Source organism: Anas acuta, chromosome 5 (genome assembly GCF_963932015.1).
Source record: "Anas acuta chromosome 5, bAnaAcu1.1, whole genome shotgun sequence".
Lineage (NCBI taxonomy): Eukaryota > Metazoa > Chordata > Aves > Anseriformes > Anatidae > Anas > Anas acuta.
In genome coordinates this window covers 40,380,858-40,398,399 of record NC_088983.1, presented here as the reverse complement: position 1 = coordinate 40,398,399, position 17,542 = coordinate 40,380,858, and the positions used below count along the sequence as shown (strand labels likewise).

The 17,542-nt window shown below is 44.9% G+C and overlaps 1 protein-coding gene and 1 long non-coding RNA gene across 10 annotated transcripts in view; both read right to left on the bottom strand.

Annotated features, from left to right (window-relative positions):
* MEIS2 (Meis homeobox 2) overlaps window positions 1-1,193 on the bottom strand; it is a 171,319-nt gene extending 170,126 nt beyond the window's left edge. For 2 of the 9 annotated variants that reach the window (XM_068684332.1, XM_068684330.1), the window contains exon 1: window positions 43-1,190. In XM_068684332.1, coding sequence (XP_068540433.1) covers window positions 43-54 — 12 coding nt within the window. In that variant the 5' untranslated portion in view covers window positions 55-1,190. Of the gene's footprint in view, window positions 1-42 lie in introns of all 9 variants that reach the window. The other 7 variants (XM_068684340.1, XM_068684339.1, XM_068684337.1 and 4 more) reach the window with 5 other exon arrangements.
* A 10,937-nt stretch (window positions 1,194-12,130) lies between these two features.
* On the bottom strand, window positions 12,131-15,874 carry LOC137857615 (uncharacterized). The gene is made up of 3 exons (XR_011097180.1): window positions 15,288-15,874; window positions 12,875-13,022; window positions 12,131-12,265 (listed from the first exon to the last, which is right to left on the bottom strand). It is a non-coding gene; the product is annotated as an uncharacterized lncRNA (long non-coding RNA).
* Between the last annotated feature and the right edge of the window lie 1,668 nt (window positions 15,875-17,542).

Genomic DNA, 17,542 nt, shown 5'->3' with positions numbered 1-17,542 from the left:
AGAGGATTTATATATAGGTAAGTGTTGGAGATTTAAACCTACCCTTTGCGCCATCAGTCTGCGCTCCAATAAACTCCTGGATGTGTCGTATATTTAATATCCCAGTCCAGCAAAGAAAGTGATTTAGAGTGAAGAAGATTCCTTTTTTTTTTTTTTTTTTTTTTTGTAACCCACTTATAGACTTCTCCTGTCCTCCAATATGGGTAAATAATAACAACAACAACAACAACAACAATATATAAAAAACAGTCAGGAACCACGATGAGAGTTTCTGTGTATTTCTTCTTTTTTTCTGTCTCTTTCTCTTTCCTTTTTCTCTTTCTCTCTCTTTTTCCTTTTTTCTTTCTCTACGCAAAAAAAAAAAAAAAAAAAAAAAAAATTGTCAAGCCCCCAAACTGAAGGTTACGATCGCCCCGTCAGCAACCCACATGTAACCAAACTGTCGTGTCTCATGGCTTTTTGCCACTCCAGCTGTCAATCAAAGCCAGGGAATGTCAAGGTAGTGAATGAATGATGGTTGATGATGATGAAGAAGAGAGGAGGAATCTTTTTAACCCCGGTTCCTTCTTCCAGTAACTCCGCGCTCGGGTTTTGCCTTTTAGAATCGCTAGAGGGTCTTTTTTTTTTTTTTTTTTTTTTTTGAGTACTGTGAAGGGGGGTGGGGAAAGATGCGAAGAAAAAAAAAAAAAAAAAAACGAATAGTTTGCAAAGCCCGGAGACTTCCCCCTCTCCTCTCTCTCTCTCTCTCTCTCTTTTTTTTTTTTTTTTTTTTTTTTTTTCCTCCTCCTGCCGGTGGGTATTTTGCCTCCCTCTCTCCCTCTCTCTCTGAGATGAGTGAGTGTCAGTAAGCGCTGGCAGGTTGGCTGCGGGCTGCCTTATAGAAGCGGCTCAGTTTCGCGGCGCCGATCGGCGGGAGAATGAAGTGACGGAACCCGGAAGTGGCGGTGGCCATAGCCAGTCCTGCAGCGCGGCGGCGGCGGCGGGGAGCGGCGGCGGCGGGGAGCGGCGGCGGGGAGCGGGGCGGCGGCGGCGGCGGCGGCGGCGGCGGGGCCGGGGCCGGTGCGGGTGCCGGTGTCGGTGTCGGGGCGCCCCGGCCGGCAGAGCGCCGCTGATGCGCAGCGCGCCGGCAGGGCGGCTGCAGCGCCGCGCGGGGGGAGCCGCGCAGCAGCCCCTGCCCCGAGCGAAGCGAGGCGTGTAGGAAGGAGAGCGGGCGGAGGGAGGGAGGGAGCGAGCGAGGGAGGAGGGAGGAGGGAGGGAGGGAGCGAGGGAGGGAGGGAGGGAGGGAGGTAGGACGGGGAGAGTGCGTGTGTGCGAGAGGGGGGAGAGGCAGGGGAAAACTGCCGAGAGCCGGAGGAAAAGTGCCACAGAAGCCCGGCCCCGGGTTGGTTCGCGCTAGGTTGTTTTAGCGACGAAATACCTTGCGATTAACCGCGGTGTTTAGCGGCTGATTTACGCTCTGAATTATTTATTTAACTCGCCGGCTATCGCCGCTGCCGAGAACGGTATGCGGGGCCGAGGGCACGGAGGGCTGCCGGGGAAGGGGGGGCCGCGCAAAGTTGGTGTTCCCCCGGCCGCCGGCCGGCTCGGCGAGCTCCGCGCTGCTCCGCGGCCAGCCGGCCCCTTTGCGCTCCCGGGGCCGGGCAAAAAGTCCCGATCCGGGGCGCGGGGAGCGCGCCTCGCTCAGCCCGGGGCTGGCACCGCTCCTCGCCAAGCGATCGCTGCGACCAAGCCCGCTGTGGATGCCGCGGGGGGGTGGAAGGAAGGGGGGCGGGGAGGGGGGGGAGGAAGGGGAAACCCCCTTTTGGTTCTGCGCTTAGGCTGCCAGCCTTTGAAAAGGGCTTAAAACCAAAGTCACGCTCAGCCTTTTGTAGGATGGATCCAGATGTTCCGTAGATTTGGGGTTGCATGTTCTCGCTGAGTGGATCCGTCGGGGAGCGATGCATTCGCGTGTGTTACGGTTCTGGACTTCGCTGTATATCGACGTCGCGCTTGTGGAATGTATGCTGAAGTATTAGCTCGGTAATGCCTTCTAATGGTAGTGCTAATTACAGTAGGGTTATTTAGCAAATTAAGCGAGATGCTGCACCCCCCACCCCTGAGCACCAAATGAACTTTTCCAAACGCGCACACACACACACACACACACGCGCGCGTTAATTTTGGTATGTTCCCCTCGCCCAATCGCTTTGCTGGAGCTGAAACATGCCTTACCTCAGAACAGTCAATTACCAAAGCTACCCGGGATCATCAATCATGGGGGATGCTTGAAGTTTAGGGGAGGAGCGATGGTCAAACTATCGATTGCTGCAGTTTTGTCCTCCCCAACCCCCCACCCTCGTTCACGGTCCCTTGCACATAAAATCTAAAACAGACTATCCCGTTAATAGTGGGATTTATCAATGATTATGTACCCAGTTGTGAACGTGGCCTCATACATAGATGGCTTTTAAAAATACGTGGCAGAAAAAAAAGAAAAAGTGATTTTCTCAGTTAGCGTTTGTTCTGGTTTGTTTTGCTGCTCACGATGAGGACGGTGATTCTAAGATTTTTATTTTTATTTTTTTGAAACTTTAAGAAAATGACTCAGGGGGCAGTTATAGATATTTGGCCTGATTTTAATAGGCTTAGGGAATGAGCTCCAGAGGTCAATAAACCCCTCCAAAATGATGAATGATTGAGTACCTGTGATGATGATAGTGATTACCGGAGCAATTAAACAGTTTGATTAAATGAGCCATCATAACAATGATGTCTGCGGGAAATCAGCCCTCACATATAAAGAAAGATAGGGTGGAGGGCTGACAAACGCCAGTGGGCATTCCTGCGTGTTCCGATAGCGCCGAGCCCCGCAGAGCAGGCTCTATTTACAGATATGGGGCGAATGAGGAGAAAAGTCACTCTCCTACTTCTAGCCAGAGTTGCACCCTGCTTTAAAGCCCGCCAGAAGCCGGAGAGCAGACCCGTTTGTCTTTTCCTAGAGGATCTCTTCCAAGATTAAAGCTAGTCCTAAGAGCAACCGAATTGATGTGACTGACTTTCACGGGACTGTAAAGAGAGGTGAGTAAAAAAGCCCTTAGTATGTAGATCTCTTTCAAGCAGTGGTTAAGTCGATTCATTTCGCAAGGAAAAAAGCCAGTCTTCTTGTGCAGTATTTTATACTCTGTCGTATAAATCGGTAACGTAATTCAAGATATTCATGGTAATGAATGCTTGGCTAATCCTTTGGGTGCGCGGAGACCTACAGAGCAGTAGGTTATGCAAATCCTTTCCTACTTTTACAGCTGTAGTTTTCTAACAGATTTTTTAAAGAGATCTAGTCATCAGTGAATGCTATTTTTTTTTCTTCATATCCTTCTTCCACCCCTCACCCCCCAGCCCTGAAGAAGCCAGATTTCTAAACTTCTGAGGAATCATTTCATTGTGATAAAGCCCATGCAGCCAGCTTCGAGGACATATTTTAAATATTTGTAGTTTCCAATCTTATTTTTTAACCGAGGCAGTGCAAACCCAGAGCCTTGCCTCCTGAGCTGTACAAGTGTGTCTCATTTCAAACAGTTTCGGTATCACTAAAGAAGAGCTCTTTCCTTGTAACGTGGCCGTGCAAAAGTAATCTAGTTCCAATGAAGGCTCCCTGTATTTGTTCAGACCGCAAGCTGTGGGAGAAATTCATCAGTTTTCTTCTGAAAACGAAGTTTTTCCACGACTTGGCTACCATAGGAGAAGGTACTTCATTGCTCAGGACGTAATTTTAGACTAGTTTTTCTTTTCGTAATTCTGCTTTTAACAGGAGCGCCTGTAGATCTTGGTTCTCTTGAGTAAGGGATTGTTAGAGAAAGCAACCTAAAATCAAAGCTGCAAAAAAAAGTAGCCAAAGATTTTTGTAGTGTTCAATGCTGCTCCTTTCACTTTTTCAATTTTTTTTTCTTCCCTAAACTAATTAACCCCCTGCGTTGACTCGCCCTGCTGTGCATGTGTGTAATCTGGGACAGGGACCAACTTTTAAAAATGATTTTAACTTGATAGAAAGTGAAATTTCATATGGTAAATGAGGGGCTTTCATGTTCCTCTTGTGTCTTTTTTTTTTTTTTTCATGAAAAGAGTTGAAGCCTTTTTCCTCTTCACTATCCCAGTGGATTAATGCACACAGAGAACGTGGTTTATAAAGCGCTAAACTTTAGCCATTAAAGAGGGATCTCAATTTAGCGCCCTTAAGTGAAAGTACTCAGCTATTAACAAAGATGCTGTTAGGAACTCAGAGGAAAATGGGATACGTGCGTGCAGGGGGTGGGGGCTTCTACAGTCTTAGGTCATTTATTATTTACTTTTTTTTTTTTCTTTCTTTCTAATTTTATTTTCAGCCGTGTGACATATTTTCTTTTAAACTCCGTAATTCGGGAAAATTAAATTGGCTAATTTCCATTTCTCGTGCATCATTTTCACAGCAAAGGCTGTTTCCAGGAAAAGTGTAAGAGACGAGAAGAGTCGATGGGGTGTTTTTTTTTTTACTTTTTTTTTTTTTACTTTTTTTTTTTTTTTTTAGATCAGCTCAAAAGTCCAAAGAGAAATGAGGTGTCCGGTATGGAAGTGCATCTCAGTCAACAGCCAGCTCCTTTTGCCGAGGCTGGAAATGGTTTTAACAGGCGGTAAAATTTCATCTTGTGGTGTCAAATTGGGGTCAGTTTGGGGTTAGCGCTCTCAGTGTCCGAGAAGGAGCTGTCCAGCTGTGTGGGGATTCATTAAGGGCAAAAGATCCGTTTCAAGAAAAACAATACAAAGACAATCAGAGGGCTAAAGATCCTCTTCAAATCGCATTTTACAAGTGCACCAGAACAAATATGGACGCTGAAACCTATTCCCTTCAAACTCCCAAATCGGCTTCTTAGCCCTTGCAGGGAGTGAGAGAGAAAATCCTCTAAAACTTAAGAAGAGTCTGTTTTCAATCAGCCTTTCCGAAGTGTGGCATCTTAGTCCTTTGCTGGCTTTGAGACATGCCTCTCTCGCTCGCTTGCTCCCTCTCTCTCTCTTTTTCCACAGCCTTGCAAAAGTGGACGATGGCACAACAGGTAATATTTCAGATTTCGAAAGTATATTCCACCGGGTATGTTAAGCCGCTGTTTTGTGTGAGTGTGTGCGCAGTGTGTGTAGCGGGAGATTTAATGCAAATACAAAGTTTGGGAGGGGAAACGAGCTGTGCTTGCACGAAAACCGCTTTCACCCCTCGGAATTTTTCTGCACTCCTTGCAAGCAATGCTGTGCTCTAATAGATAATTTAGGGGAGATTTACTTCACGGTTCCCAGCATTTGTGGAAAGCACCTATTGCTAATCTGGTTTATTAAATTCGCGTGGTTTAAATCCTCTTAGCATCCCTACATCTGTTAGAACAATTGACGCCTTGCTGCAGGGACAAATAACTTGAACCTTAATCTTGTTTGTAACTTTATTCAATGTTTGTTTGTTTGTGCCTCGAGTTCAAGTATTTTGGGGTGATGCCATTGTCTTCGGAAAGACATAGCCTACATTTACAGGCAGACCTCACAATGGACAGGCTAAGGCTTCTGCGGACCAGGACGAATAATTTGGAGTGTTTATCCTGGCGTTTTGTCTTGGGCTGTCGTTCTAGGAAATGTGTCATATTTAATGAAGAAAGCAATCTGCGTGTTAAAATGCGTCTCCAGGGTTACAGCATAACCGTGACCCCGTGGTAAAATCCACGGGCTTTTTTTTCTTTCTGCTCTGCTCCCAAGGCGATGCGTGGGGTGCAAACAGCACCTTTGCAGTTTTATAACCAGCATTATTCCACAGATCAAACTCCTACCTCCGAAATCGTTCCTTGCCACGCTTCACCTCGCCTAGACGGGCGGCTCTCACAACTTGGGTCACTTTTTTCCTCGTCCCAGCCCACTTCGCTTCCCTGCGGCGTCCCGTAGCCGCCGGGCTTTGGGGGGGCCGCCCCGGGCGCCCCCTGTCAGCACGGCCCCAGCGGGCGGCGAGCGGCTCCCTGAGCTGCTCTCCCCGCGCCCCTCGCCCGCCGCTGCGAGACGGGGCTCTCCCACAACCCGGCCGGTTTTAGAAATGCCTCCTGGCCCGAAAGTCAGTGGTAGCCCATCGTGGTGAACTCTGCTTGACCTCCCCCGATCTTTGGGAGCGGGATTAGGAGGAGGTTCATTTACCTACCTGTAAACTTCCCTTGCGACTCCCTCCCTACCAGCCCTCCCCCTCCTCTTTCAAAGCTCCTCCAAGCACCACCGGAGCTCGGGGCTCGCTCCCCCCTCCCCACCCCCAGATCCCCCCCCCCGGGCCGGGCCGCGGGGCTCCGACCCGGCACTTGCGGGACGCCCCGGGGCCATCCCAGCCCCCGGCGGCGGCGCGGCGGTGCCATCGGCAGCCCTCTAGCGCTATCTGGCGGGGCTCCAGCGCGCTCCCGCCGCGCCGCGCAGCCCCTCGCAGGGCCGCTGCCGAGGGCGCGGAGGGGCGCGCATCCCTGGCGCGGGGCACAGAGCAGAGCCGTCGTCCCCCGGGTCCGCGCCTCCAGGTCCCATGTGGCCGTGGTAGCTTGCCCCTGAGGTCCTCTCACTCACCCGGCGGGGGGAGGCCGGGGGGAGAAGGGGAACCCAAATGTCCGCCCCCCTCCTCCCGTCCTGCGTTATCCCTGAATAACCCACGCGCGGGGGGGTGCGGAGCGTTAGCGTGGAAGGAGAACCGGGCTGCTTCTGCGTCGTAGGCTGGGAGGTTTGGGAAAGTGAAGATCATAAACAGCCAGCGTGTGTATTTCTTTCGTAAAGTAGAAGGACAAAAATACCCGTCAGGATTTCCCAGTAAGACTGCTTCTAGCAGGGTAGTTAAAAATCTAGTTTGCTTTTGTTCGGAGGAGCTTGAAGCATTAAAAAATAATAAAATAACAGTAAAAAAAATCAGTTTTTGCAATGTGACGTCGTAACAGAAAGGAGAGTTAGGGAAAACTAAATCGCTTTAGTGCAATATCAAAGCATCTGAGAAGCCTCCAAACTCTGCTCAGCTCTCAAAATATTCACTTTTGTTCTCCAGCTGCCTATAAAACTCCAGAAGAGGAGCGCTCTCGTTTTGACACTGGAGTTCTCGGTCCGGAGAGAACAATATTCTCCTATCTCCTTTGAAATGTTACGGCGACTCTCATAACACATGCGATCACTCCAAGCACGAATCTCCCTTTTTTAAAAGCGCTGTTCGGCCCATTGTTTGAAGTGGGAATCAGCGCGCAGCCTAAAGAGAAAAGGGAAAAAAAAAATCTTAGGAGCCCGGCTTGGTATTGCATAGGGAAAGAGCTGACAAAATATTATAGTTGTGTTTTCTAGAAGTGCGTGATGAGAGCCCATGGTGTGTTCCCGACAGATTTTTTTTTTCTCTTCACTAAAAGATTGTGATCGCCTTTGTACGTCTTTCTTTTGATCCCACAAAGAGAATGCAATATACATATATGTGTTTGCTCTCCATACAAGAAATGCAAGGGACCATACAATGGAATATACGGCCGGTTAGTCCTCATAATGCTTAGTTTTGCTGTAATTAATTGAAAACAGTTATTAGGTCGTCATTGGCAATAGCGTAAATAATTGCAGCAGATTTTTACTTAAAATTGACCGGTCACAGAGTGATAGATCGATTCGAGGTATAAAAATGATGTATCAAAACATCAATGTCGATTATTTGAAATATTGTAGTCGAATCTTTTTATTGCTTCATCGGTTAAGTGTCTGAAAGTGCTGTGTTCCAACATATATTTATGTTGTCAATACTGTCAAAACTGTCAGTTTTATTACAGTGGATTTGTAATACATTTCGGATTTGCTCATTTGCATAAAATGTCCACCCCAGTTACCCCTCCTTTTCCCCATCTCTGGAAATCTATGTCAGTTTAATGAAAGGATTCAGGACTCCTAGCTGAAGCAAAAAAAAAAAAAAAAAAAAAAAGTAGAGATATTGCTCCATTAAGTCCCATTTAAACATCCCTTTGGAAAGCTTAGGCTATTCCTAACTTGCCATAAGAGGGAATCCTCCACCTCCCTTATTTCCCCAGCAGAATTTAAACACTCTTCTACTGTCACACCTCGAATAAACCCTTCCGGAGACCCGAGAAACTATACGGAGAGACACAGCCAAGCCAAAGCACACCTGTGAGTGCCGCAAGCCTGCCGCGCAGGGCAGCAGCCCCCGGACTGCGCACCCTCCAGAGGTTTGGTGCTGGTGGGCAGGAGGAAACAAAAGGAGCCATAAATACTCCTTCCTTAACGGGCTGGAGTCCAAAGGAAAAGCTCAAGCTGGAAGCAGGAAGGGACGTGATATGCTCCCTGTCCCCCAGCCCCTGTTAGGGGTATGCACTGTCCCTGTCCGCGCTGATCTGGTGTCGGAGCGTTCTCAGGCACCCCTTTCTGATTTTCTCCGACAGCCCAGCTGAGGGATGGAGAAAGTCAGGAATAAAGAGATCCATTTCCACACCCAACTTTCTTCGATCGAGGAAACAGTGAAATTGGCCACGTAACTTCACCTCCCCGCCGGCTCGGGAGGCTGGGGTTGTTCTAAAGGCGTTGGGAAGATGGACCCGAGGTGCGGGTCCATGTGTGTGTTTCTTGTGTGTGTGTGTCTTTTTCTCCTTCCCAGGCATACGTGTGTTTAAAGAGATGCTGAACAGAGCTCTGAGTTCAAGGGGAAGAAGGCAAGGTTGGTTTGGGGAACGGCAGCGCGCCTGGCAGGTATTTTAATGACCGTCCCTTGCTTTGAACACTTCCCATCACTTTGCCTGTCTCCATTCGGAATATCTTTCCCAGACCAATTTTGATTTCTGCTGTAATTCTTGTGTGTGTTTGTGAGCGCTTCTGAGGTAAATTGAGAAGTAAGCTGCGCAAAAGGAGGAAATCGCCCCTGGGGTGCTTTGTTTACTTTGGTTTGTAAAATCCTGCTAGGAGATGGTTTCCTCAGTGTGTGGCAAGTGTTTCTTCAAGAAATTCATCAGCCCTTCTACAATTACTTGGAGCTCTGAGGGAAGAGAGCTGCCATCACTTTCTCACATCCCAAGGTGTTGCATGGAGGAGGGAAGAAAAGGCTGGAGCATTTAATTACAATGGGAGGCGGGGGAGAATGGGGGAGCGGAGGCTGCAGAAAGCCGCCCCAAGCCTGTACCTGGAAAAGAAAACCCGCCCGGGTGTATGTGGGAGACGCGTGCCGTGTAGGGCTGGGGAAAAGTACCCCATCTCGTGCGATAATTAGTCTGAACAATAAACATAATTGGAATAAAATCAGTTGGAAATTCCTGCGTTTTTAATTACGTTTCATTTTGTGGTAAGCCGTAAAATTATGAATACCTCTCAATTAAACACTATCCACTTGTAAAGCATTTAACAACAATTATTCCTTAATCAGTCGGAATGTTAGCCACAAACGATGCTGTTAAACATCAAAGGGACGCCTTAGACGTTACCTTTTAGTCATAAGTAAGAGGATTAATTTCTGTAATTAGAGGGGATAAATATGTGCATAAATACATCTAATTTTTTTACACGTTCTCATCCTGTCTGGGAGAGGCGAGGATCTTTGACATCGCCAGCACTTCCAGCTCTTCCCCCGGCTCCGAGGAGGCGCCCGGCCGCGGCGAGGTGCCAGCACCCCCGCAGGGAGGCCCGATGCTGCGCGGGGCTCCGCGCCCCTCCGCGCCCGCTGGGGCACCACCAAGGCGGGGGCTCAGCCTCGGGCCCACCGCGGCCACAGCAGGACTTCGGGGCAATTTGGAGCCCTCCTCGGGTTTCAAGTACGTTTTTTTATTTTCCCTTTTAGTTATTTTTATTTTTGATTTTTACGGCACCTGGGGTCTACCCGGTGTTTTAATTCCCCCAGGGACAATTTGCGGCCCCAAAACGAAGCTCGAGACTCGAGTGGAACACCGCAAATAAAATTAGCATGACCTTGATTATACCCCGTATGAATATCTCATTTACCTAATGACTTTATGTCACGTACGCAGAGGGTCAATTTCCTTTTAACCTTTCCCATTGCTGCAGTAAGCATTCTTTTATAATCAATGGCTGTTTGAATAATCAATTCACATTTTATGATCCCTGACAAACTCAATATATGTGCGCCTCGTTTCAGCAAAGCAGCCGGCCCTTCTCCGGGGTGGTTTCACGTCCGAAGAGTTTGCGGCGGGGGCCCCGGGGCCGCGCAAGGCAATCTCCGCCGGCTCCGCGCAGGGCTCCGCGTAAGGCTCCGCGCAGGGCTGGCTGCAGGCGGAGCAGGGCCGCACCAGGAGGATGCGCCCCGGCACAAAGGCACACGCCCGGGTTGCCGCAGGGGCATCCTTGAGTGGTGCTGGCTCTGGACATGCGGTTTCACATGTTTTTCCAATCGTTCGAACCCAAATATGTGCACCCCTCACCCTCCACCCCTACCCTCCCCCGCCTTCTCCTTCCTAGGAATGTGCATAATAAAAGCCAACAGTCCGGGACTCTCCCCCCTTGCTGCATGTGCCGGACAGCGAGCCGTGGGGGGACGTGGTCCCCCGAGCTGGGAAGCCAAAGGCAGGCTGCCAGACCTCCTCCCAGGACTTCCGAGGGCAGCTGGATGTCTCCGGCCCCGTCGGCACAGGGGGAACCTGGCTTCAGCCTTAGCATCAGCTCAACCGTCCCGCTGGCGTCGGACGCCTCCCTCGCCGCCACTAGACCCCCCGAGTGCCTCTCGCAGCCGTCGCCAAACTGGAGGTCGGGAAAGTCGTCCCAGGAGCGGAGCCCCCAACCGCGACTCGAGCGAAGAAGCGAACGTGTGAGGGGAGGGGGCTAGGGCAGGCTGAACTTTGCAAATGTTTTTTCTCTAAGTAGCCCACATTGGCTGTGATCTATGGTGTGAGTCAGGAACCGAGACTTATTGCAACCCTTTTCCCTCTATTGGATAATTAATGCTGATTCATAGCTGTTTCTATCTACGAATGTGTATTTCGTTTTTCTCTGCAGGGTCCATGGTTCTTTGGTATGTTGTTATTCCCTGAAAGGTAATTGCACTTGATATTCTCTCGGGGAAGGCTCATTAGCCAAGGGCAGGGTGGCGTTGCCAATCTCAGATTCTTTCAACGATTCAATGCAAACATTTGCCCCAGAGGTTTAGTGCAGTACTCCCAGCTCTCAAAACAGCCCTTGGATACAGGATTTCCCCTAAGAAGCCTTAGGTCGAAAAAGAAGAACATACATATACCCCCCAAGCAGGAAACATTTTAGTTTAAGGGGTTTTAGTTTAACCCCTCCCTGCAAATGGTCAAAGGTACAGAAGAAGATCAGATATGTTACAGTGGGCTCTGAGGCTTAACCCTTCCTGTATATTATCAGAAGATACCCAGTACACAATCACTGATGAGGCAGCAGAAAAGACACCACACCTCCAGCTCCTCTCTATGCACTCCATCACACTCTCTTCACATTTACAAAATGCATGTTGGAAATGCTTTTCAGCTGCCCACCATTACAGACCTACACTTGACTTCTTTCTCACACATGCCTGCTGTCATCTCTTTGGCTCCTTTCATCTCTCCTGCTAAATTAATTACTTCACTAATGCAAGACAATGAAACACAGGTATAAGGTAAGCAAAGAAGCATACATTAGTTAATACAAATTATTTTATGAAGGTGAACCCTCCATGATGGTTCCAATTTTACTTTTTCTTCCATTGTTCACCGTTTTGAAAATCTTACTCTTCTACTTGAATCTTGGCAGGTTGAGCGGGATGATTCACAATTACACCGCAAGAGAATGGGAGGATCCATTTCTCACAATAGAAAATGGTCACACAGGATCAATGAAAGGGAAGCAGAAGAACAAGATGCAGGCTTAGCAAGTTCTCAGACATCACCAGGTTTTCCATGTTAGAACAAAAGAATCTGGGTATCCGTAGTCACAGTGAATTAGGTGGGATATTCTTCTTGTATCGGTGTTAAAAGGCAGAGAAGGCTCTTAACTCCGAACGTGTCCTAAGTCTAAAGTGTATGCCTAACCATCTTAATGTGTTTACATACTTCCACACACCACGTTTTTCCCCATCACAGTTAGCCAATAAAGTCAAAGAGCAAAACTCATCTGTGCTGTATCACTACTGACTTTACTGTCAGGATGTCAGAAAGGAAATTGTCCTGTGGCATGTGACTACACAACAAGAGGTCTAAGGGTCCTAGGTCCAAAAGAAGATACTGCCACATTACTGTTTGAAATCCCCAGTCATTAGAAGGGCTGCCCATCACTCTATAGGTCTCACCTGCAGAGGGAACAAAAAAGTTCAAAGAAAATCAACTCTAGGCCATGAATCTTTGCAGTGCTTTCAATGCTGATAGCCTTCAATATCCTCAGGCCTAGGTCCTGTTGACTGCAGGAGAACCACCTGAATGAAGGATGCAGGACAAGGCTCTGCCAAGTGATTTTGCAAAGTACTTGGCTTTGCTGCTCCTACTGAGGGTAAACGTGGACAAGCACAACCCTTGCAGTAAGTCTTCTGCACAAGAGACCTGTTCTTTAATTCGTACTTTGGTGATTCACAGCTCAGATTTTTGTTTGATGCTATTTGAGTATTTCTTGTGTTATAGCAGTACATTCCTTTCCAATGTGTTTTTCAATATGAATATATATATATATTTTTTTTTTTCAGTGATGAAACATCATTATGTGACAATGTACTAATATGCTGCATTTTTAAGTACATGCTAAATTTAAAAAATGTCTCTCACTACTTCATATACATTTATAAACAATCACTAATAGTCCTACTGATCATCAGCATAAATAGCTCTAGCAGAAGCTTTTATTTGATGTAGATAAAAATAAACAACTTTGAAAAAATAACATACAAGTGGTCGTCCTGTGCTCTTACCTTAAGGCTATATTATGATCACAATCAGACATATCTAGGCATGTGTCATACTGGATAATACTATTTCTTTAGTGTTGGAGGGGACACGGCTTTATCCTGGACTTCACAACAGCTGAGACATGCCATTTAAAACCATGATCCTGGTGTTCTTGGAAAAAAAACAAACACATTCCACATACTAAGCTGTATACAATTATTAACCTATATATGAGATTTTTTTTTTTTTTAAACAAATTGCTTCACATTTAATACTCAAGTCATTTTATTTCTATTATTCATGTAAGGAGCTAAAAATAAACATTTGAAATATTTTTCTCTTTTATGGAAGAGCTGATAAAAGTATTCATTTGACCTGAACTCTTGGATGAACGCAATCTTATTTGCTGGACTCAGATCTCTTATTCCCAGTTGGGAACCCCACATCGTATCAGGGCAGTACAATGAATCTTCAGAGGGAAAGTGCTCTTTACCTTGAAATATTCACCAAGAATAGCTTAGGTAAACAGTTTCCAGCCTAAAAGTCATTTACAATATGTTCATTTGGGCTTTTCATTTCATTGTTCTTGATGTGTCACTAGTCACTTATCACACTTGCTCTATTTCCCAATAGGTTGGATGAAATTATTTAAACAGGAGACTAAATGAATAATAAAAGTGCACAACATATATTCCTGCCTGTGTATGCATGCTTTTGTTTTGTGCAGTTATTCATAGAAAGTCTGATTCTGCTCCATTCCATTTGATAATGCAGGATTTGATCCATAAAGAAAATACATTCACCTAATATTTGTTCAAAGAAAAATCCTGCTTGCTTTAATGTTCACTTATGGCCACAAACATGATCAGAACAAGACCCATCTGAAACCCCCAGAGCTGCTTCATAGAGTTGCAGTAGGAGCCCTGGAACATAAACAGTTTTGTCACTATAGGTTAATTTCAGCTTTCAAACATTATTGAAAATAATCAATTGCCTTTCTTCCCCTCTCCCAGCTGAACTTCAGGTCGCTTCCTCTGAAAAACAGCTTTGGGGACTGAAGGGAGATCATACGGTTTGATCCAAAAGTGAATTTATTTTTTCTGCTGTTTCCAGACTTCATTCATTGAAGAAGGTCCTGTCTGCAGCCAATATGTTCACAGTTAACTGTTTGTTCCAGAAATAAACATCTAGCAAGATCCTTAGTATTTGAGAAAGGCATTGCTTTGATTATATAATCCTCCATAAATGGGGAAAAACAAAAACATATAAGGATCTTGGCCCTGCTTTCCATGGGCACCTAGCAGCTCAACTGATTTTTTAATTTTTTTTTTTTTTTACACAAGGAGCTAGATTTGGGACACACTGTGCAGTGTGAAGGTATCACACTTCTAGATGGTTTATTTAATTGTTTATTTATTTATTTATCTGGGAAATGGTATATTATTATATCAGCATTCTTAAACTTAGGGGTTATTCTGCTGAATTTACCTTAGCCACAGAAATAAGCCAAAAGTAATATATGTATTTTATTTTCTGGTAATAAAGTACTGTGTTATAAGGGAATACTAATAAGTCAGTATAATGAATTCTTAGTTTTTACTCAGATCTGAAGATCTGAACTGTCCTAGAGCTTGAAATATTAAGATGAGAGGGTTTAGTCTTGATATTTCTTTCTGAATAAAATACTAAATAACAATATTATTATTCCAATGGAACATGCTAAATGATGTTGATGTGAAATTGGGAGCAGATGGAAAACAGCCAGAATGAGTTCTTGGGCCTCATTTTTCTTCTCTTTACTTAAGCAGGAGAAACTCCATTGAAGTTAATGGAGTTACAGTGATATAAAACTGTACTAAGGTGAGAATTGGACCACTTGTGTATAAATAGATGCTGTTACTTTAAAAACAGAGTTTACTTCACTAAACAATCTGCAAATAAACATGAAACAAAGGGCAAATGAGACATATTACAAGTAAGCATGCATGCAAAAAAGGTAAGTGCAAATTAGATTTGAATATTCATGAGTCACAAATCATTGACAGTTTGAAATAATGCAAAACAGCTTTATAAATGAGGTTAAGGCAAGGGACATCAAAGAAAGGCATTGCTAAATCAATAGCAATTTGATTGTGCATATACTTGTAAATTGTGGCTACAGTTTTTGTGACATGGGAGAAAAATAACGCACATGTTGTGAGGAAGGGGCACATAAATATTCTTTTTGAATGTGTTATATTTTTGCAATTCAGCATGTACTTGGAGACCTGCCATGTATAAAGTGACCAGACATCATTTTTTAATTTTTTTTTTTCCCCCAAGAGAGTTATTGTTTCCAACTACCCAATCTCCGGTGTTATGTTGCTTAGCATGACAAAAAATTCAGTTGTCAACAATACCTGAACAGCAATACCGTAAAATAGAATAATTACTTACTTCACTTGACTTCAGTAGAAGGATCACCTGCTAATCAAAGTACTGTCATAAAATCATAGCCAGTGGAGGTTATCTACTTATTTCGGAGAATTTTGTTCTCAGAAGTGGGAATCAGATGAGTTGCAAGTCTCAGAGCAAATTGCTGGAGCATGGGGATTTAAAAGAATGATAGCTTGAAGGATGGCCAGCCTTACCATTTAAATCAGAGCTTTTTCATTTCTCTGGCTGTAAGCATTGATAAAGTATTGGATCTGCTGTCTTATTTGTGAGTTCTGTGGATATTTGAAATGGAGTGGCTTAAAAAGTTGATGAGAACACAGAACCAAAAGACAAAACTGCCAGAAGTTATCTGCTCATTTGAAATTACTTCTATTTTACTATTTTTACTAAAGGTTTATATTTTGATTACTCAACGCTCATTCTAATTGTATTAAACAATTCCTTTTCTTCAATGTCCTTTACATCTAGTGTGACGTCCTTACTCTCTGGCATGACGGATGAAGCTTCAAGAGGTCAAGTGAAGCTAAATATATATATTTACTGATACTGATAGCAAAACCAAGCAGGGATGTCAATTTGGAAATGGTATAGGGTGCTCTGGTTCTTTAAGAAGAAGAAGCACATGACTTCTTGCAGTGCTCTGTTTAAAAGCATCCACTCACATGAATGAAGCTGGCAATTAACTTGTGTCAAAACACTGTAGAAGGAGAAACCCAGATGTCGAATAATTGAGAAAAGGGATAACCTCATGTCCTCCTCAATCCCCTAGATGAGCTTGTCAGAAGCTGATGCGTCTCTCATGCCATCACAATATCACAAGATACCTGTATGTGCCATGTTTAAATTCAGAATGGATTTCACAATAAATTCTTTAAATCTGAGTATTCCTCAGCATAAATAAACAATAGATAAGTTCAAAAGAGCCACTTAGGAATGTAAAAGGCTAGCTTACCATTTCAGGGACATTCCTTCTAACCTTCAGAACCTGTGGAGAGAGAAATGAATCTCCCCTTAGAAGGAACAGGTGGGAAAGTTTATCTGGTAAACCAGAGAGCTTGAAATCACCATTTTTAGATTTCCTTCTGGCTCCTTCACTGATTGGACAGCTTTATCAGAGATGAATTATAAGTCTGCATATCTATAAAATGAAGCTCACAAAGTGTAGTTTTGCTGTGGAATGGAATTTGTAAGAATGTGAGATCCTCTGATGAAGAGGAACCAATATGTGCCTGTTATATTAACTTTATGAGCTCTGTTCAAGAACATCTCTAGATTTAAATCTCTAGATTATTTAATCTTATGGGTTTTGTTTATTCATAACCTCTTTCACCTTCAGTAATGCACACCACCTTCAATCCTTTAAAAGACAAAGTTACTGTCTCTTTACATTAGAAATTATTGTCAAAGCTGTAACTGTGTGCCTCTAAGTAAAGGAAAGTAAATTTCTCCTTCTAATCACAGTATACACCAGTTTTTTTTCAGGGATGAGGGACAAAGGTTTAATAGTCTCCACTACTCTCCCATGGCAGGTTCCTCAGACTCTTTCCTGAGCAGGCAGTGGTTTATCCACATTTTAATTATTCAAGTCTCTTGCAGGGGAGGGCAAGGATACTACAGTACAGTTCATGTCCACATCTCTGTGGTTGCTGCCTACTTGGGTATACATTCCTTCTGAAAACACATAAAGATTGTTTTTGTGTTTGGCTGCCTAGAGAAGGTAGGGGAATGAGTTGGGGGATAGAGGAATGAGCTGAAGACAGCATAACTACTTTTTTATCCCCCCTTCTAAACTAGGCTGTGGTTATTCTGGGAAACTCTGTCTCCTAGAAATCATGCTGGGATTTTACTAGGAATAAAAAAAGGAGAACACCAAAGTCCCAACCTGGAATTCTCAATTATCTCATCCACATGATAGTGAATGGAATGGAAATTAATACAGCAGTCCAAATGAAAGGAAAGACAGAGGGAAGCAGAGAGAGAGGTATGGCTCCAAAGATCACATCAAACACTGTGATCAGCCAGCAAGTGAACCACCAGCTTCTAAATCCTAGTTTCTAGAGGCACAGCATATATATCAGGTAGAGACAAGTAAAACAATGGGAGCTATAAAATGTGAACCTTTACAGATAATTCACCATCAGTAGTGCCCTTGAAACTATGGAGGCACAATGCACCCATAAGGCACTGCTTGCCTGAAGATGAGTTTTCACCATGTATATAAGCCCATAGTGACTCTATTGAAGACAGCGTTGGTA